Source organism: Periophthalmus magnuspinnatus, chromosome 24 (assembly GCF_009829125.3).
Source record: "Periophthalmus magnuspinnatus isolate fPerMag1 chromosome 24, fPerMag1.2.pri, whole genome shotgun sequence".
Taxonomy (NCBI): domain Eukaryota; kingdom Metazoa; phylum Chordata; class Actinopteri; order Gobiiformes; family Gobiidae; genus Periophthalmus; species Periophthalmus magnuspinnatus.
In genome coordinates, this window is record NC_047149.1 from 7591008 (window position 1) to 7613014 (window position 22007).

General features: G+C 39.1%; 1 protein-coding gene across 2 annotated transcripts; it reads left to right on the plus strand.

Annotated features, from left to right (window-relative positions):
- Positions 1-1021: 1021 nt before the first annotated feature.
- Positions 1022-20959, plus strand: pals1b (protein associated with LIN7 1, MAGUK p55 family member b). 2 transcript variants are annotated; one of them, XM_033990889.2, is made up of 14 exons: positions 1022-1108; positions 4809-5248; positions 6459-6667; positions 8412-8489; positions 13647-13769; positions 14058-14219; positions 14999-15076; positions 15487-15670; positions 16546-16617; positions 16701-16769; positions 18909-19070; positions 19749-19951; positions 20306-20416; positions 20623-20959. In XM_033990889.2, the coding sequence occupies exons 2-14, from the start codon at positions 4900-4902 to the stop codon at positions 20797-20799; spliced, it is 1977 nt and encodes a 658-aa protein (XP_033846780.1). In that variant the 5' UTR covers positions 1022-1108; positions 4809-4899; the 3' UTR covers positions 20800-20959. The 2 variants fall into 2 exon arrangements, with proteins under 2 accessions (XP_033846780.1, XP_055088259.1); XM_055232284.1 differs by having other exon boundaries at positions 13659-13769.
- Positions 20960-22007: the final 1048 nt, after the last annotated feature.

The window sequence follows — 22007 nt, forward strand, 5'->3', positions numbered from 1 at the left end:
GAATTAGCAACATGATAGCTACAAAATAAGCTTAATGTTATTTTTGGAGAAGTAAAACTGCGTAATTGTTGTTATCATATTATATACGAGTTAATAAGAGTTGAATTTGAGGAGTAACAGACTTTAAATGCCCATAGATTAGATAAGAAGATGCTAAAATTGAATTATTCTGGGGTGCTGAACCACACTGTGCTAATTAAATGGGAGGTCAAATCTAACTGCAGTTGGCCCATAAAAAAAAAAAAAGTTGAAATATATTTATTTTTTCCATTAAACTAAGATAGAATCAATATGGAATGACTCAGTTTTCTAATTAGGGTTGATTAGGGTTGTCAGAAGTATCATTGTATTGCTACCTACTCGTTTTAAATAGGTATCAATACAGGAAAAAGTCCCATTCACAGGACAGAAATGAACCTGGATAACTTTAGAATGATCTTGAGCTGTATTAGAACAAGTATAAGACACATAGACTAGTATACACCCATGGACTACTATGGAACCTACCTGGATTACAGAGATATAAAGCCACATTGTAAAGTAAACAAAAGTACTATGATTTAAAGGTGCAAATTATATTCTATTGTCTAAACAAAGAATGTTTTATTATCATTGTGGTATCAGAGTCTATTCCTTTGTATCGAAAGCCACTGGGACAGGGGAAACCAGTATGTGTTGGGGAACAAGAAGCTTAAGTTGTGCACCCTCCATTAGAAAAGTGCACCTTTAAACCTGGAATTGTCCTCTTGAACAAGGAGCACAAAGTAAAATGTTTGCATCAGTGGCCTGTTTTCTAAGCCTAGAATGATTAAAAAAAGAGTATGTTTTCTTTTACAGTTTGTAATATGGAGCTTTAGTAAAGTTTGTAACGCTGGGCATCACCACTTTATGTCTGTATAAGTAATAAATGTGCATTTACGTTTTGTAGTGTTTAAAAGAAATGCTATGACTTTATCAAGGACAACTGGTTGACTTGGTTAGAATTAAAGTGTTTTGCTTGCTAGAAATTCACAAAGAAGGAGAGTGTGCATTTCCTCTCTTCTCATCAAGGATTTGAAGCCTGATTCCATTAAAAGAGGACAGCACTGTACAAGAGGATTTATGCCAGGTAACTCAATTATACTCTCTACACCACTTTTACCATTCACCACCTCAAGAGCTTCTGCAAGCTTATATCATTACCAATAATTCATTTTGTTTAGTTAATTCTTACAGCTCTGTGCTTCTAAGACAATCTAGTTTTGAGATTAAAGTCACCTTACATTCTTAAAAATGGGGAAATCGTAATTAGTTTATTTAAAACAGCAGTGGGCCGAAGGTATTCCTGACTTATCTTATGCATTCAGAGCATCCTAATTATGCACCGTTTTCACAACTTTCTGACAGTAGAGCATGCAACTAGCATGCTAAGAATGCACTTCCTAATTATTGGACAAACAAATGGCTTTATCATTAGATGCTGACAGAACAGAGCTGACTTATTTTTTACCTCAAGAGCTTCTTATGCAATATATATATACACACTGGGGCAAGACACATTTTGCTCAAATATATGGGGAAAAAAATTGGGCACAGGGACTTTAAGTTTAGGCATTTTTGTGACATAGGGATGTAATCTGTAATAAAGTGTGATATTGTAACATTATCAACCTCTTGCCTCAGGGTATTATTGTGTCTGCTCTATAGTTATAATCTATGACACCTGTGGATCATTATGTTATAATTTGGACATTTTAAATCGCAATTTTCATCTAAAACAGCTTATTTAAAGAAACAAGTCACCTGCCTTCTACGTTAGAAAACTACAGTGCCAATGGGAGCTGATGTTGTCGTGTGTCTTATGTCTCAAAATTATCATTAGCGTTGCATCTCTCTTTCCAAACACAGAAGTGCCCTTCAGAGTAGTCTTCACCTCATTTGTTTAGTCTTCAATAAGTTGTCAATGACATACACCCACAGCTCCCTGTCCTCTGCCTGATCTTTAAAAATTCATTCATTTTAGTTTGACTCGGCAAGAACCTCATAGGGATACCATTGGACAGGAAGTAGTGACACTAACAGTGAGGTTACACTGAAAATGTTTGACTTTTTTATGTTTGTCAGCCCATGTAGCCTATTCATTTCCATTAAATTCAAGTTTATTTGTATAGCACGTTTAAAAGAACTTGCAGCTGACCAAAGTGCTTCACATATAAGTTAACAAAAAATGTATAAAGTATGCAGTATGCAAGAGAATACATAGGAAAAGAACAATAAAACACCAACATGGCATCACAGAGCTGCCATCGCTATTTCATGTTGTCTTATTCTGCATGGGACTGGCGATCTTAAAAAGAAATAAGTTCTATAGGAACTGCAAAGCCGTTTTAAAGTCTCCAGAGAATCAGTGCAATTACTTATTGTTGCACATAAACACTGAACATTTCACACAAATCAGCCTACTTAATATCATATTTTAGCGGCAAAACTATTCCCAAATTCTCCATTGAAATGAATGGGATTCCCACTTAGCCTGAAGTGCCACCACAAAAAAGCACAGTTTAGTTATACTTATGGCAAAAGTGGGAGGGATGGAATAAGGTCAATAGCACCTTTCTAGGCCCAGCTCTCAGTCCCTGCCTATTGCCCAGTATACTACCAGTGCTTAGTGACCACTGATCCAGATAGCACACTGGCCTAATTAAGCCCGTAGAACAGATGGTCCTTTAGCGCTCTGTGTTAGTTGTGAGCCCCACTACTCCAAGCCTAAACGCGGCTAAATGCTTAACAGCAAGTGGGCAGGGCTTAGGCAGCCGAATCGCTAAACCTAATAAAGTGTGGGAAGTAGGACCAGGGGCCAGAGCTAATATGGCTCATGATCATATCTATGACAGTGGGCAGAAGCATGAGGAGGACTGAAGCTGTTTAGAAGCTTAGTCTGGCCTATGTATACATTCTGGTTTCTATAAATGTTGGTTGTGTACAAGCAGGTGAAAACAAGACCTCCCTGACCTCTGTGATCACAGTGGACGTGCAGATGATCATCAGGGTGAGAGGATGGGTTAACGAGTTCAAAGCTGGTTCACAAGTGCCACATTAAGTTATGTTACATTATGAACTACAACCAGTCATTCATTTTAATAGGTAGTGACATCAGAACATTTAAAATCCCTATAGTTTAACCTGAACTGGAGGCAGGTCAGAATTATATGGTGGAATTTACTGTTTAACTGGCAGATTGCAGACCTGGTTTATGGTTGATATCCCTGTAATTACTGTTCCAATCCACATTAAACAAAAACTGGCCCAAAGGTCAACGTCTTCTCCATCGGCATGATGGAAATAAGGCAATTTTATTTTTATTTTTTTTCACAACTGCAAAAATATGATTGTTGACAGTAAAAGTCATAAGTCATTCATCATTTATGGATTTTCATTTTGGATAATGCGCTGGCTCCTGTGGCTCAGACAATAGACTTTAAAGCAGCTCTGCTTGTGTACAAATGTCTCCATGGTCTAGCACCAAAGTACATCTCCAACATCTTAGTGCCATATGAACCATCTCACACTCTGAGGACTTCAGGGACTGACCTCCTGCTGGTGTCCAGAGTCAGGACTAAACACGGGGAATCAAAGTTTCAAGTTTATGCAGCTAAAACCTGGAGCAGTCTTTGTGAAGATGTGAGACAGGCCTCGACTTTGAAAATGTTTTCTTTTAATGTTAATTTTATGATGATTATTTATGATTATATATGTTTTGATTTGTTTGTATTGTGATTTTACTGTAAACTTGCCTTTCCTACATGTTATGCATATTTTTATATTACATATAATGCTGGCCCCTGCACTTCATCGGAATTCATGAAATTATCATAATCTAGATCATGATTGTACCCTGTTAGCGGGTTAAAGGTGGACATTCCTGTAAAGTAGATTTCCATAGAGGTCTCTGAGGGCAGGGCAGGGCTAAGCTGTTGGACACATGGGGCAGGTGTACAATGCAGGGGTTAGGAGATTTGAATGGGACCACTTAGATTAGAGAGAGTGATGGAGAGGGTGGAGGTGTCCTTGATTAACCATGACTATAGGAATAACAATTTACAATCTCCATTAGGTATGATATGATATTTAAATTTCTTATGCTTTCTTACACCGGGGCATCAAGGACGCGCTGGACGCCTCTATTTACTGTAGAAATTCAGTTTTATTGTAGAAATTCCTTTTTTTAAATGATCAAAGTTATCATCAATTTTTAAAAAAGGTAGTTTTTAAATTGTTTCAGTTTCCTATAGTAGCAGTTTCCTCTAGTTTGCTGCAAAAAACAACACTGCTGTGTCTTGATTTTTATTCTTTAATATCATGCAGACAGATATTACTACCTTTCAGCTGATGTCATGATGTGTGTGAGGAGCTAACTGGAAACACTGCTTTGTCTGAAGCTCTGTTACTTAAGTTTGACTTTAGTCTGAGTTTTAAACAAAATCTGACCTTAAAGAACTGATTTAGAAACTACAGTAGTTGAGCTGATTTCAGCTGTTAAACAAGTCCCTCTGATGTAACATTACAGGCACAAGCCAACAAGCCTCAGCTTTGTTTTGTTAAACAACTTTTGTCAAACACCTAAACAGGACCATGAATGCTAATATTGAACACAATCTAAAAACGTAAGGTTGTGTTTCCTATCAATATATATTTTTTAATTTTATTTTAATTTTACTCACTTTTGTTACCCTACAATGAATGGGTTTGCCTCCCCTTTTACTTTACCAAATATAAATAGTAACCACATCAAACATCAACCGATATTTTCTCTTTTTATTTGTTTTTAGGAGCTGTTGAAAATGTCCTCTGAACATCTGGTATGGGACTCTAGATGAAAAACCAAGAAACAAAACATAAATTTTCTCAAATGTGGCAGAGATGATCACCGGCCACATGAACGGCTATGTCCAGGAAGCCAAACCGGGCGTGAGGGAGCGGGCGGTGGACTGTCCCGGGGAGGAGGAGGGAGCTGACCACCAGTCTGCCCCAAACCTGGTCAAATCTCCCCAATGTCCTGCCCACACAGAGAGGGTCAAGCACTATCAGGAGGAGCTGAGGAGGAGGCGCGAGGAGGAGGCAGCCAGCAGGGGGGGCAAGCATGAGATTGACCCCAATGCATCGCTCAGGCTCAAGAAGCTCTCCCAGAACCAGAAAGTGGGCATCGATAACCCCACTTTTGAGAATAAGGAGAAGATCAGCCGAGAGAGTGTACCGGACTATGTGACTGGTGAGTGGCAAAGGCGGTGTTATTATGACTTGGACAAAGGATTATGACCACTAAAATAGATTATAGGGTGTGTGGGGGTTGAAGAAAACAACAGGGGAGGTCCCACCCAGAGGCAGAGCGGTCAAAGAAGTGACACACAGGAATCCAACACAATAGGTCTGTAGAGCCTGAAGTAACAATAGTGAACAAGGCGTTGTAAGAACAGCAGAGGAACACTTATATTTGGATCCAATAAATGACATTATCTTGATGAGATTCTTTGACTATGTATTACCCTCATAAAACATGTTATCTCGGGCCTCCCTGCTAGACATTAAAACTGGTTAAGGAGAGGATGGAGAGTCTGAGGTGGCTTATGGTGTGATGTTTTTCCTCATTATTATCTTACTCTAAGTTGTATTTTGATTGATTAATGCATGTTGGAGTAATCCTGTATTGTCCTGCATTTGAGACTTGTGCTCAGAAAATTCCTGTTGTTACTTAAGCCCTATCCCCGCCCACTACTCTGTGTTTACTTATGTGTTGGGTTTAAAAATGTCACAAAAATGTGCTTATTGTTCTTCAGTTTTTAACAGGAAGTCAATTAACCCATTTCTATTATTAAGCTATTGTAGATGAATATTGAACAAAATGTAAACTTATGCTCTAACTGCACCTCATGGAGTATAAATACCACGTCTAGCCTATTGATACTTTGCAGCTGACTCTCTTAACATTTCCTGGAGGGTGAAGCTATCTGGAAGCACTGCTCTGTCTGAAGCTCTGTTGCTCAAGTTAGACTTTAATCTGAGCTTTGCATTAACACAAAAATAACTGATTTAGTTACTACAACAGATGAGCTGATTTGTGCTGTTAAACAAGTCCCTCTAAAATAACATTACAGTCACAAGCTAGCTAGCATTAGCCAACAGTCATGTTTTTGTTGAAAATCAAACACCTAAACAGGACCTTGAACGCTCGTATTGATCACAATCTCCTGAAAAAAATTATCCATTTTGTATTTGTTTCTTGAATTTTCAGACAATCTAAAAACATATTTTGTAGTGTTTGCTAATGTGTGCATTGTGTCACTATTGTAACTGCTGAACATTCCACTATAGACAAACATTCAGACCCCACCCCCAGCATTATGTCACTGCAAAATATCAATTAGTCCTTTCTGAGCTATTTTGGAAAACTGATAAGTTAACCATACACGCTTCCTCCCCAGATGTGTCTGAGTTCATTGAGTCCCTGAGATGGGCCGAGCGCTGCTTGTCAGACCCTCAGAGCCTGCAGGACACAGAGCAGCTCCTCCAGTTCCTGTCTTCAGAGGAGTTCCACAGCGCCTACAGCATCTACAGCGTGGTGTCCCAGCAACTGAGCCATGTCAGCCCCACCTCACCCATCACCACACAGGCACAGGACCTCTGTCTGGAGGTAAAGGATCAACACACACAAGTCTTCTGCAGTCAAATTTAGGGATGCTAATTGTAATGATTCATTCCATTTTTTACTCTCCTCTAACAAAAAACATTTACTCAATTAACTAGTTTTTGTCCAGTTAATGATGGACTGCCACTTGCTTGGAATGTTCCACAGTATGACAGCTAACTTATCAATCAAGTATTCATTTAATTATAGGTGTTTTTATTCATGGATTTCAGGCATAATGATTTCTTCCGGATTTGGAGGATTTGCCATGGCTACAACACAATTCAAATCAAATTATTATATCTTTTGATTGGGGAAAGGTCCTTGCAAATTCTTGCAAATCAGGAAAGAATCATTTGCCTGAAACCTGTGAACTGAAAAACATATTCTTACAGTGTGCTTGCCTCTTCACAGATCTGACCCATAACTTGAACTGGTTGCCCAAGGATGTTATTATTTTAGAAATAAAAACATCTGTAATTTGGGAAAAATACAAGATAGACAAGTTAAGTACCATGCTGTGTAACATTCCAGACAGAACAATAACTTATCCAAGGTCATTTCTGTTATTGATAATTTTACTTGCCTCCATGTGTATTAAATATTATTGGCCTGTAGAATGTTATGATGCCATCTGAAACCCAGCAATTTGTATGACTGGGGCGAATGGGAAGTCTCTCAGATAAATCAAAATGTAGGTGATTATCCACTAGGGACTCTTATGCCAAAACACTGATGATGCAGACATGGCACATTCACTATAATATAATTGAAACTATTAGAGTATTTTTAGGATTGCTTACTTTAACAGTGCCTGTGCGTGTAGACGGCCTGAGCACATGCAGGTGGAGCTAATCTCCAGTAGCAGCAGCAGCAGAAGCAGTGGACCTGGTACAGAAAAGGAAAGCAGCTTATGGCAGTGAGAGCCCAGACACAGTGTGGGGGGAGGGGGACTCACCTGTCACACCCACACAGAACCGCAGGGGGTTAAAGCTGGGATAGGGGGAAAACATTTAGGACTGAATAACTAATTATTTCTATTGATGTCACAGAAATTTCAGTGTTATGATGTTTGTTAGATTGAACTGAAATTACTTAATTTTGGTTCTAAAATGGCCACAAGGATTAGTTTTTCGTTTTATATTGTGACTTGAATTGTCACAATTATCGATTAACCTAATAATCTTGATCTTCCCTATTTCTGACTGAATTGCAGTTAGATTTGCGATTGGAGTTTTATTCTGAGACCCCTTTTGAACACTTTAATTAAATGTCCCTTTTGAACTCTTTAATTAAATGCTGAATTATGAACCAAGCCAGTCTGCATTACTTAACCTTGTTTACTGAGTAAATTTAGTTTTGGTTAAGCATACTTATATAAGTTACCTGTGTTGGGATCCAGAGGCAAATGGAGGTTAAAAGCTCTTGGTCTGCCTTTTGAGCAGATGGAATTATGTGTATTTAGTTGTGATATTTCCCCTTCCTTTGTGGTTTAGTTGACCTAGTTAGACTTTTTAAGGTGGAGTGGTTGCACCTGCTCTTTGTTGTGTGTGTTGGTAAAGAAGATGAAATCACAGTCAGCTTTTACTTGCTTAAACTGTATTTAAACTATTTCAATGTATCATAGACCAATTGAAAAATAATTACCTACTAACCAGAGCATAGCAGCTTTGGCTATACAGTTCTGCCCTCAGCACATCTTTTTTTTTCTGACATTAAAAAAAACGTTTCTTACTTGTGTTGTGTTCAGGTGCAGCGAATTCTCCAGTCAAGCCAACAGAAGGAGGGGCTTGAACTGAGGACGCTGCTCACCAACCCCCACCTACAGGTCACACCTCAGAACACACACTATTATATCTGAGCAGATATAAGATTAGTCTTAAAGGGGATTAGGAATGTTCTGATATCAAATTAAATATTGGTTTTATAATTAAAATGAGGAGAAACATCATGATTTATTTTTATTTTTTCAGATTTTTATTTTGCCACCATGACCAATTGGACAAATTCATACTGTCTAATAGATCACCGTTTACTATTCCTTTAGTATGGGAATATTCAACTTAATTTTCTTAAGGGTCAGTTTTTTGGAGGGCAACAAAATCTCCCCAACACCAGATCTGTTTCCATAATGATGTAACAACTGCTATATTCGATTTTTGTGAAAAATAAATGCAAAAGGCTTTACCAACATTGATCTGCAAAATTCTCAATCCAGTACTGAACCAGCATCAAACTAAAACTAGTACCAACTGAGTCTGAACCAGGACTATTCCAGAAATAAACTAGGATTAAACCAGGACCAAACCGTGACAAAGCCAGAAAACAAAATATATATCTTTTTAATATAGGTCTAGGTATAGGTCATCTACTATGTGACACACTTTATGAAATTGAACTTTCTGAAGGATAAAGTACCGTAATCTATCGCACCCAGAGGTCAAATGTCACGAGAGGCAACCCGCTCACTGTAAGAATGCATATTTACTGTATCAAGTTTTTTTGTTTTTTTTTTTCATAACACTTGAAATCTAGTTAAGACAACATAGATAAGTTTACTGTGGAATATTCCAGGCAAAGCAATAACTTCTCCATTGAGACAGGCAGTTGGCAGATCCCCCACCAGATAAGTTACAATTCCTAACTAAAGTGAGCACTGGAATATTGAACTGGGGTACAGTAGCATATCTCAACACCAAAGATGGAGCAATGAAATTCTTGTCTCCCCACTGCTGGCACATTCATTTAACCTCACTCCTTTATCATTCCCTTTAATTTGAGACAAGTCAAAGCGGAGCGCCTTTTGGCACCATTTGTACAAGAGATTAATGAAACTGGGCAGAGAGGCGGCCATTATGGAGAGAAGGCCGCTGTGTCTGTAATGAGAGAGAGATTTTGAAGACAAGCAGCAGAGCCAGACAAATGTTGAAGAATGTGAAATGAAGTGAACCAAGGTTATAGAAGTCAGGACACAGGGGGACAGTGTGTAATAACTAGGTTTGATCAGAATCGCGTGAGGTCACTATACAGCAAAGCAAGAATTAAGATATTCAGCACATTATTGGCTAAATCTGCCATGTTTGCTACAATGGAGCTGTTCAGTGATTGTCATTTCTGAGTCCAACTAGAAACTTCACAGCTGATTTCTAGCTTTGTTTTTTATTCCTTAATCATCAAAAAAGAGACCGTTACCTTTCTAAAGTGTATGTTCAACCACAAATTGTATCAAATATGTAAATAATGTAGTAATAATCTATCATTAAGCATATAGGATTACCTGTGTGTATATCTCACTAACCTCCGGTCACCACTAATGCTATTTTAGCCTAGCCTAGCTTCTTACCTCAGCCCCCCTCATACACTTTCTGTCACAGTTATAACCATAGATCCATGCTTATAAACTTGTTAGCTTTCTCAATGTGAAATGTGCTGTCATTAAGAGGTAAACATGTTACTTGTTTTCAATCAGTTGATGAACCTGGAAGTGACATCACACTTAATAACTCTACAGATTAGTTTAGTTTATTGGTTTATTTTAATATTGACCATGTGTGAACACATTCATCTCATGAAAGAAGAGATGCGTTACACCAGATTTTGCCCAAACTGGTTTCCATCTGCAGTCCCCGGGCAGGTTACAAACTAAACTACAAATTAAAATACATCTAAGTATCCGCTCATTTGAAATCAAACCATGCAATCTCCCATTCTTTCATTTAAAAACATCACACTTCACATTTCCACATTTAAATTACTTAAATATCATGCCAAAAATTACCATTTAAGCTACCACATGCAAATGAGTGTTGACAAAGCTGACTCCCTAAAAGGATTTTTCTAACATTATAAGAGAAGTCCCTCAGATCAGAGAAGAGTTTCAGTCTGCCTGGGAGCTTGTTCCAGTCTTAAATGTCCTTGTATGAGAAGGCTCTCTGTGCAAAGGCTGAGCTACATACTGAAAATTGTGAACCTTCATTAGCCAAAACAGAATCAAAACACAATCAGCTGACTACAGACTACTACAGACTAAGACTACAACTGAAAAATACACTAAAGTAAGAGGGATTTATTTTCTATGGGTGTTTTATTTGGACTAAAATACCATGAAACACACAGGCCACCAAAATGCAGGGCTGTGTGATATTCTAACTCAGGCTCTGAAATGTTCTCTGACTTTCTGAGTAGAAATTCCGAGATCACGGGTGTTCCAGTTGTGAAGTACAAGTCGGAACTTGGAAAATCTGACCTCTGAGGCCGACTGGAAGACACCAATAAAATATATCTATCATGGATGATGGCGTGCCCACCATCAAAAATCATGCCATGCTGCTTTAACTTATTGTGGATAAAATGATATTAAAATAATGTAATGTGAGGTTTTTGCAATTAGTTACCGAGTACTATTGCACTTTGTTTCCTCAGAACCGTCTTCCTCTTCTAGATTCTTATAGTCACTTTTAAAACTGTTTGCTCCTTTAGTTTTAACCGTAGAGTATGAGCACAGCATGCGGTTGAAGATCTGGACCACAGGGAGCCAGAGGGGAGCAGGGAGCCATGCCAGTGCCTCTGTCAGACCCTTTACCTGCCCAATGAGTACTGTAGCACACTGGCTCAGATCACACAGTATAATCCTATGGTAGTTGTAGCTACAAAAGATGGCAACATCTTAGGTTAAATTACATTATACACTATATTGCACAAAAAGGACACTTGTTAGCTTTAAGCGATGTTAGAATGCTGTTACCTCATCAAAAACATACCTTTGTCTTTTGTTTCATTCACACATGTCTGAGTAATCTTGCGTTATTAGGATGTCTACAACTACAGAGCTCAAAATCTTCAGTTCCACCTCGTGATGTCATGACGTGGTAGTTTTTACCCTTTACCTTTAGTTCAATACAGAGAAATTATCCAAGTGAGTCTAGTGAAGCAGTATTAAGTTTAAAAACACAGTGAGGGCATTTCCTGTATTACCAAAACCCAACTGTTTTTGATGAGGAAACAACATTATAATAGATCAGAAAATAACAGATAATAATATGGGACCTTTAATCGATCGATTGATTTTCAACCTGTGCTTTGATGTAGGACTGTTGCCACACCGATTAACAAGGTAAAGGCAAATATTAGTATCTTTGATTGGGAAGAAGTCCTTAAAGTGATATCCATGTGGACAGGACTTTGCTTTGACAAAAAACATTTGTATCATTTGTAATTATATTGGCCATGTTGTATTCTCACATAGCATCATTAGATTCTGTCTACATTAGTACTGTTGTGACAGAGTGCCAGCTTTATCAAAATGGCTCCTCTTGGCAAGTTCACAAACACAGGTCAGATGACTGATAGTAAGTGGTGCAGCCTGACTTTTAATTGCAGAGGGATTAGGATGGATTGTGCACTGCAGGCTTAGCCTGGTGAGGAAGACACTCCTGCTTTTTTTTAGAGAGACACAGAACCTCCTCCTCACACAGAACCTCCTCAAAGAGAACCTCCTCCTCACACAGAACCTCCTCAAAGAGAACCTCCTCCTCACACAGAACATCCTCCTCACACAGAAATTTCCTCACACAGAACCACAGAACCCTCCTCACACAGAACCTCCTTCTCACACAGAACCTCCTCCTCACACAGAACCTCCTCCTCACACAGAACCTCCTCCTCACACAGAACGTCCTCTTCACACAGAACCCTTCTCACACAGAACGTCCTCCTCATACAGAACCCTCCTCACACAGAACGTCCTCTTCACACAGAACCCTTCTCACACAGAACGTCCTCCTCATACAGAACCCTCCTCACACAGAACGTCCTCCTCACACAGAACGTCCTCCTCACACAGAACGTCCTCTTCACACAGAACCCTCCTCACACAGAACGTCCTCTTCACACAGAACCCTCCTCACACAGAACGTCCTCTTCACACAGAACCCTTCTCACACAGAACGTCCTCTTCACACAGAACCCTTCTCACACAGAACCCTTCTCACACAGAACCCTTCTCACACAGAACCCTTCTCACACAGAACGTTCTCCTCACACAGAACCCTCCTCACACAGAACCTCCTTCTCACACAAAACCTCCTCCTCCTCACACAGAACCTCCTTAAAGCCAACCATTCTGTATGTGGGCGACCATGTTTATCTGCAGGAATTGTTTCAAATGAGGACTCATGAGGGACCCTGCGATTCCCAGCCCGACAGACAGACCCGTCTCTAACTCTAAAACTTAGTTATCAAACCAGTCACAGAGGTGCATTTAAAAAAAAACATTTATAATGTTAATTTGCATGATACATAGATAAAAATAACTCTTGAAAAATGTAGCAAATATGTAGACAATGTTTAACCTGTACTGCTTGATATATTAATCCCGCTTAAATCTACAAGATTAATTGTATTCAGTCACAATTTGAATGGGCGTAATCACAAAGGCTGCAGTTTTTGAAGTACCTTAATTTCCTCCACAAACAACAGAATATGTCTTATTCTGCATAAATATTCTTGTCATTAAAACATAAATCACAAATCTAGTCACAGTCTCAAGGCTTGTCAGAAAAAAATCATAATTTTCTCAAATTGTTCAGAACTAATCCCACTTATATCAGTGAGTTTGTTTTTCAAATGTGTAAACAGTGACATTTATTTCCTCAGAAAGATTTAGAGTGGAGATTATTTGTACTGGACTCCTCATCACATTTATTATATCATTTTTGACAGTCAAAATGTAACAAAATTATGCTTTTGTGTCATCCCTAATAATGACCCATTAATGGAACATTTCCTGTCCCATTAATTCTGCCTGCCTCTGTCTCTCTCACTGTCTCTGTCTCATGTCTCTGTACGTTTGTGTGTTTTGTCCTTGTCTTTGTCCATGTGTCTCTATGGGTCTTGTCTCTGTGTGTGTGTGTGCACATGTGTGTATGTGTGTGTGTCCATGTGTCTCTATGGGTCTTGTCTCTATGTGTGTGTGTGTGTGTGGCAGGCGCTGATGCAGGCCCATGACCACGTGGCTGAGCAGGAGCTGCCGGAGGGCCAGGTGCTCACTCAGTATCTTGGAGAGTCCGTCAAACTGGTCAGACTGGAGAAGACCCGGGACACGCCACTGGTTATTTTTTATTTAATTACATTTTATTTGATTATTATTTGTCGTATAATAAATATTGTGCATGTTAAACAGTGTACTATGGTTTTCAGGTAACAGTTATACCTATACCTAGTATGATGTCATAATTTTATACCAGAAAGTTAAGTATAAGAATAAACCACAAATACTGTCAAACTTTGAAAAATTTGATAAATACTTGAAATGAGTCATAGGCACATTGCAAAGTTCAAAACCTGTATTTGGTAATTTTGTGCAAACATTTATTTTGTGATATTTTGTGGTGTGTAGGGTGCAACAGTGCGTAACGATGTGGACAGCGTTGTGGTCAGTCGTGTGGTCAAAGGGGGCGTGGCCGAGCGCAGCGGTCTCCTCAGTGAAGGAGACGAGATACTGGAGATCAACGGTATCCCCATCCGGGGCAAACATGTGAACGAAGTGCACGACATGCTGGTGAGGAGGGTCCACACTCACATGATGGGTTTAAAGGTCCTATATTACACAAAATGGACTCCTGTGAGCTTTAAGCAATGTTCTCATGTTGTTACCTCATCAAAAACATAACTGGAGTTGTGTTTCACCCGTGTTTGATTTTTCCTTAATTATTAGTCTGTCTACATCTCAAAAGCTCAGAATTCTCTGTTCTACCTTGTGATGTCATGAAGCGGAAACCAGAAAAGCAGAAACCAGGAAGTGCTCAAGTGCTTTTGATCAGTTCTATGATTTGCTTATCTTCACTGCCAAATCTCTCTGTTTGCATTAGAGTTGTTTATAAATTAGGACAGAGAATAAACGACATTAAACTAGTGTCGGCCCAAGGTACACAATTGAGAACTGAAAAAAGTCATTTAAAGCAGGGGTACTGTGAAAGTAGGTAGTAGGCAGTTATATCTATATTGACTAATTCTCAGCTCTCACAAACCCTTTTGCACATCACTAATATTCACATGCATGAACTTTTGGCTACTAGCACAGTTTTTAACAATAGCTTCTATTGTCTGAGAAGTATGTGTGTTTGTACTTATCACTTATGTGTCTGATTAGGTATCAAGTATGATACTTTTTCCTTTTTCAGTACTAAACTCAATTGAATTTTCAGTGTCATATACACTTGTTTGCATAGGGGTTAGTTAGGGTCACCCTATTTTTGTTTTTCAATTCTAAAGTACATAAACATTGTGAGTTGTAAACGTGCAAAAAGCTTCAGTAAAATTATCTTGTTTCTCCATCAGCAACAAATGCAGGGGACACTCACCTTCCTCCTGATCCCGAGCTCTCAGATTAAAGCGGCCCCTCACAGACACACCGTGGTAAATATACAGTGTATCATGTCTGCTCCTGTTTGCCCCTCTCTTCTCCTGTCTGCTTTTGTCTGTTCCTGTCTGTTCCTGTCTGCTCCTGTCTGCTCCTGTCTGCTCCTGTCTGCTCCTGTCTGTTCCTGTCTGTTCCTGTCTGCTCCTGTCTGTTCCTGTCAGCTCCTGTCTGCTCCTGTCTGCTCCTGTCTGTTCCTGTCTGTTCCTGTCTGCTCCTGTCTGCTCCTGTCTGCTCCTGTCTGTTCCTGTCTGCTCCTGTCTGCTCCTGTCTGTTCCTGTCTGTTCCTGTCTGTTCCTGTCTGCTCCTGTCTGCTCCTGTCTGCTCCTGTCTGTTCCTGTCTGCTCCTGTCTGCTCCTGTCTGTTCCTGTCTGCCACTACACTACTCGCATTCTCACCCTGTCCACAGATGCATGTCAAGGCTTACTTTGACTACGACCCCTCGGATGACCCCTTTGTGCCGTGTCGGGAGCTGGGCCTGTCCTTCCAGAAGGGCGACATCCTGCATGTGATCAGCCAGGATGACCCCAACTGGTGGCAGGCGTATCGGGATGGGGACGAGGACAACCAGCCGCTCGCAGGACTGGTGCCAGGTACAAAAGAGGCAAAGATGCAAAATGTACTGAAAAAAAGGCCTGCTGCAGCTTAACTGTGGACGTGGTGTTTGAATACAAGTGTCTATGGTTCCTCCTTGACAATTTTTGTGGAAATTTGCTGCATTCTGGTAAAAAAATATCACTGCCTCCAGTGGCTGCTGCAATTTCATGTACTATGTGACATCACACAGCCAGGTGTTTCTGATTACAAACATTTGCCCAGACCCCCCTCCCCCCACTCTTCCTCCAGGTACTGCCCAGTTTAGCAGCTCTATTTGAAATCTGGTTGTGGGCAGAGTTTAGTTTTAGTCTCACTGTAAAGGTGTTCTATGTAACCTTTCTGTTAGAGGGATGGCCATGGTTTGCCTGGAATGTTCCACAACATTGTATTTGGACTAACTCCATGGTGACAAGCAGGAAAAGCTACAGGTCAGATTTGTGTAATCCTGTAGGGTGAGATTGGCTTAAAAATATAAAAAAGAATATAGCCTTAACATTTGTGTTTTATATAATGTATGTGCAGGCATTATGTATGGTACTGTACTTAACCAGGCAGTTTCTGATCTGCCCTGGCAGCAAACTCCACCCAGCTGGCACATCCACAAGGTTAAAACACCCAAGAGTCATTTGTAATTACACTGACCCAGGTCTGTAGTGTCTGCAAAACTAGGTCTATGTCCATCCCCAGTGATACCAGCAGACAGATCCCAAAAATGTCACTACATACATGCTGTCAAATAAACTACATACTGTAAATTAAAAAAAAAAAAGTTACAGTATATTAATTAAAAAGAAAAAAACTAAGAAAACTGTTCAAACTTGTGTAGTAAGTCCATAAAGCTTAATAACATGCCGTTTGTTTGTTTGTTCAGGAAAGAGCTTCCAGCAGCAGAGGGAGACGCTGAGAAGAACCATCACAGACCGAGCCAGAGACCAGCAACAAGGTCCAGTCCCTCCTCTCTCACACATGGCCTGTTTTACACTCCACACAGGGCTCTCATAAAACATGCTCATTGTGACTCTACAGGAAAACACTGGTATGGGAAGAAGAGCAAGAAGCAAAAGAAGAAGAGCCTGACCAGCACAAACAAAAATGGTAAGAACAATACAACGATAGATTCATAATCCTTTATTGTAGTAAAGTGCATGTTTCCCTGATCTACCACGTAATCTGGTAGTAGTTAGTTTTAGTTAAGACTCAGCTAGTCAGAGCAGAAGCTGCTCCTGTTCCTGTCACAAAAATGGAGACAGTGACCGGAGCCAGTGCATGTGATGCATGTATGCAGACCTCCAGCCTGCTCCCCACAGAAACCTCACAGCACATTCTTCCCCCTCATGATACCTCCTCTCCACAAGCGCACACCATTGTGTGCTGTTCATAAATGTGTGCAGCGGTAAAGCGAGCTACTTGTCTGTGATTGATAACAAATTAACAGAATTTTTTTTTGGTAAAGTTTGCTTTGAATTCAAGTCTGACGTGTGCTCTTCCAAAGCCTTGCACAGACTGAATAAAATCAGTGTATTCTTCTTCTCAGACACACAGCGACGGCCCCTTGCCCTGCTCATGTTCAGCTTGTTAAAATGAGCCTTCAGCGTCACTTAAAGCAATGCCAGTAACTACAATATTCAATAACACATAATTAATGGTAACATTAGTACTGTAGTAATGTACTACTTCTGTTATAAAATAGCACAGTATCCACTGTTTTGGAGAGGACTAAATCATTTTGACATGAAATCATTTGTCAAAGCAATAACATTGAGAGACATGAGATATATTTCAGTCAGAATATTTCCATTATTTTTACATTGAGTAGTACTAGCAGTCTTGCCATAGATGAAGCAGCAGCAGTGGAAGCAGCAGAAGCAGCAGTGGTAGTAGCAGTAGTAGTAGCAGCATGTGGCATGTGCAGTAGTGTGTCAGGAGTTGAAGTTTGAGAGCAGCAGCTTGTCCAGACTAGATTAGTCCAGTGTTTGTAGATGGGATCAGACTGAGAACAGGTGTCTAACACTATTAACACTTGTACTGCCTCTGTACCACTGCAGGGTTTGTAAGTCCTCAGGCCTGTGCACACCCTGGAGAAATCAATTATTTAAAATGCATGACATTTTAAATAATAGGCTATTCATTTTACTAAAACACAATTTAAATCATTGTATTCACAATTTACAAAAACAATTGCTTTTTTCCCAGTTTGGACATTTTTTAAGTTTCAAATTATACTTCCTGGTTGGAAATCATGACATCACACTAGGGAATTTTATAACCGTTACCTAACATCCTTCGTGTACAACCTGTTAACAAGCATACTGCAAACAAGGCCTCTAATGTCACAGAAATTATTACTTGACAGATACAAATATAAGAAATGCCTTTATTTTGTTGAAATTATTTTTGAAGTATCAGAAAAAAAAAACTTTCTGAAATTTTTGGATAGAATTCTCCCAATGCGATGTCAGTGTGGCACTCTCTAAAATACAACTCTCTATTTCCTGTCATTTTCAACTTTTTTCACAAATTTCTTCTTGATGGTGTAAAAAAAAATCATGTATATTTACATGTTTTATCCCACTAACTTAAGCAGAAATTGCAGCGTCATCAAAACCTCTCACTTTAAGCCGTTATGATAGGGCCACAAAATTGTCAGAAGCATTCATTATTACTTCACATTGGAACAAGCCTACCAAACGCTACTAGATTTAGATTTTCACTATTTAACTGGTCAGGTGCATTATATATTTTTAGTTTCATTTATAAAATTGTGTTCTCTGGTAGAGGGTACACCTTATATATTATAGCATATTTCTGGCTAGTCTGTGTTACATCAGTGCATCAAAACCTCATTATAATCAAATTTAGCTTGATAGCTGAAACAATTTTTAAACATATGCTAAATTATACTATTTGCTCAATGTGTGGACCAGTTTTCTAAATATTTTATCTCTGTCTTATTATTATGTATTTCTTTAAGTCGCTGTAACTGATTTTTACTGTCTTAAAAATGTGAAAAACAAGCTAGCTCATTTTAAACAGTTTACAGTTGTCCAAAGTTATTCCTCACTGACCTTATGTATCCTAATCATTCAGCACAATGAGTTGTACAACTTCAAGCCAGAGTTTTGATAACACTAACCGCCACTTTAACCCAAATAATCTGGTGTTGAACACATAACTATTGCCTGACTTCACCTTTCTCATTTAAGATTGCATTTAACCCTCTCCGTGTTTGCTCAGACGGCGATGAGATCCTGACCTATGAGGAGATGTCCCTGTACCACCAGCCGGCCAATCGGAAGCGCCCCATCGCCCTGATCGGCCCCACTAACAGCGGGCACGACGAGCTCCGGCGAAGGCTGCTCTCTATCGAACCAGAGAAATACGCCGTAGCTGTTCCACGTAAGGCATCCATGTTTGTGTACAGCATAAAAAAACTCTAATTTAAAAATGTAAAAATAAATGTGATAATTGCGAATAGTCCATTTGTGAATTTTGTGATGTTTGAATAAGCTATTTTGACACATTTGACTTACATGCAACATTTTGAGGACTTTTTACCATTTGGAAGATAAAATATTTAGTTTTAAATCGTAAATTACTATGGCAACAAATTTCCATCATTTTGAAACCCATGGATAAAGACTAAACCAGACTAATTTAACCAGACTTGCTGAATATTTTAAAGGTGCACTATGTAACTTTTCAGGTGAAGTTTACTCCTCCAGCTTGTCTCCATGGAGATGATTCTGCACAAATGTGAACTGACTGTAACCACATAAGTGTAGAAATACCAGTTAATCCATGAGTTTCAGAGCAATGAAAAATTAGGACTGTTACCATAGCAATTAGCAATTCACAATAAAACATTCTATTTTTTGGAATGATGAAAAAATGGCACCTAGGAAGCTGAAATCTACAAATACCCTGTTTCCTTTTTAATTCACCAATTCTAATTTAGCACATTTTGATAATATAATGTAGACAATACTGTATCTTTATTTGATATTGAGATATCAATACTATAGAGTACATGTTTAGATTGTAGTCCAGCTCATATTTTTAAACATTTCTTTACAGACACGACCCGTAATCCAAGAATCCATGAGCGTAACGGGCGTGAGTACCATTTTGTGAACCGCACTGCGTTCGAGGCAGACCTGGCCATGGGGAAGTTCGTCGAGTCCGGAGAATACGAGAAGAACCTGTACGGCACCAGCACTGACTCTGTGAGGCATGTGGTCAACTCAGGGAAGATCTGCCTGCTCTGTCTGCACTCCAGGGTAAATACTTCAGCACTACAGCCTGTGGAGGGAGGGTTACGCACGGAGAATGAGGGACTACAGAATCTGACTATGCTGTGATGGGATCAATATGCTTCTTTTTTTTTTTTTGATTGATTGATTGATTTGTGATTGACAGCACTTTTTTGTTGTTGAAAAGATTCCAGGCGCACCGTCCTCTTTGGGTTCAGACGTTTACTCTGGACCCCCAAATGGAAATTTATTGCATGGAATATCTGTAAATGTCTTATTAACTGTGTTCTGTTCTTTTTTTCTCTCAAAATGTGGTTGTCCAATTTTACAAACACTGGTGGTTTCACTAAATAATGACATGTTTATGTATGTGTCTTACAGTCATTAAAAGTGCTGAGGACTTCCAACCTCAAACCCTATGTCATTTATATCGCTCCTCCATCTCAGGAACGACTACGCACCCTGCTGGCCGCAGAGGGGAAAACACCAAAGGTATACTGCACTTATCTATTATACATAATCTAGTTTGACTCTGACTTTTGCAAACAGTTGGCAAATGTATTAATTGTGTTTCATTAAACAATTTACCAAAAAGCTGGACCATGCCTTATTCAAGCCTGAACTTGCTGCTTCAGATGTGGTTTATCAAATTTTACTATTCTATTTTTGCTCACATGATATTGCCTCCTTGCCCACAGCCGGAGGAGCTGAAGGAGGTGCTGGACAAGGCCCGTGAGATGGAGCAGAGTTTTGGGCACCTGTTTGACGCGTCCCTGGTGAACATGGACCAGGAGCAGTCCTTCCACGAGCTCCGACGCCTCATCGACAGGCTGGACACAGAGCCACAGTGGGTCCCTACCTCCTGGCTCTGCTAGACTCACCCTGCAGAATACTTGAATTATAGCATTACTAAAGCCCAAAATATTTTAAAGAATGGATGAATTACAAATGTGGGTTACCACTTTATAACAACTACACCTTGATTATCCTTAAAGTGGACCTATTACGCAAAATCGACTTTAAAGAGTGTTTAACCATGTTATAGTTATTTCCCCTTCTCATTTACCCTCTGGAAGTTGTATTTAGTATGATTTATACATGTCTGAGCAATGGTTTTACTCCTGCATTTATTCATTCCTTCATTCATTTTGAATGAAGTTTTATTCATGCTTTATTAGGACTAATTAAGGTGTAGTCGTTATATAAAGTGTTACCGACGATTCACTTCCAATGATGACCAAGACTTCTGAGGATGACCAAATAAAGGCAAAAAAAAAATGTGTTTTTACTTTTGAACCAGACGTGTTGAAGTACCAGGTGAACGTGATGGATCACATTTGCACATTTACCTCTGATGAAGAAGAGGCGGAAGGACTTTATTTTATTATTGTCATGTTAATACTGTATGTTTGTCTGTGTTTTGTTTTTCCAGATTTACAAAAATTGTCATTTATCGACCAAATAGAAAATCATATCAGCTATTTATATCTGTACATATATTTTGTTTTTGCCCTAAACCTAAAACATTTTACTGTGGAGTTTAAATATTGGCTAAAGGGCTTTGTATGTAAGTATGTCGTTAACAAACCAAAAAGACATTTCAGAAAAGGTCTTCCTTTGAATCTGCTGTTGCACCAGTGTCAGTATTATCTGTCTTGTGTTGATGTCGATGCAAACGATTTGCATTGTATTTCTCTTTTTTTTCAAAGCAATTTTCATATTATGCAACTTCACCTTTCAGTCATAAGATTTTGACCACTGACAAAACAATGTATACAATCTCAAAATATCTCATGTGTTATTTGTGAGTATTTGTGAGTGCTTACACTTAAATGCCCTATATTACACAAAATTGACTCTTATGAGCTTTAAATCATGTTATTATGTTGTTACCTCCTCAAAAACATACCCAGAGTTGTGTTTTGTTTCATTCACACGTTTGACAAACTCTATATTATTAGTCTGTCTGCATCTCCAAAGCTCAAAATGCTCTGTTCCACCTTGTGATGTCTTGAAGTGGTAGTTTTTAGGTTACCAGCTACCTTTTACCTTTTGTTCAGTAGAGATTGGACATTTCAGGGCT

Bases quoted from the DNA above. Each gene is read 5' to 3' on its own strand.
- pals1b (XM_033990889.2), top strand. From the start codon at position 4,900: ATGATCACCGGCCACATGAACGGCTATGTCCAGGAAGCCAAACCGGGC. The intron at 5,249-6,458 runs GTGAGTGGCAAA...CTTCCTCCCCAG, and splicing joins TGTACCGGACTATGTGACTG to ATGTGTCTGAGTTCATTGAG. The intron at 19,952-20,305 runs GTAAATACTTCA...TGTGTCTTACAG, and splicing joins TGCTCTGTCTGCACTCCAGG to TCATTAAAAGTGCTGAGGAC.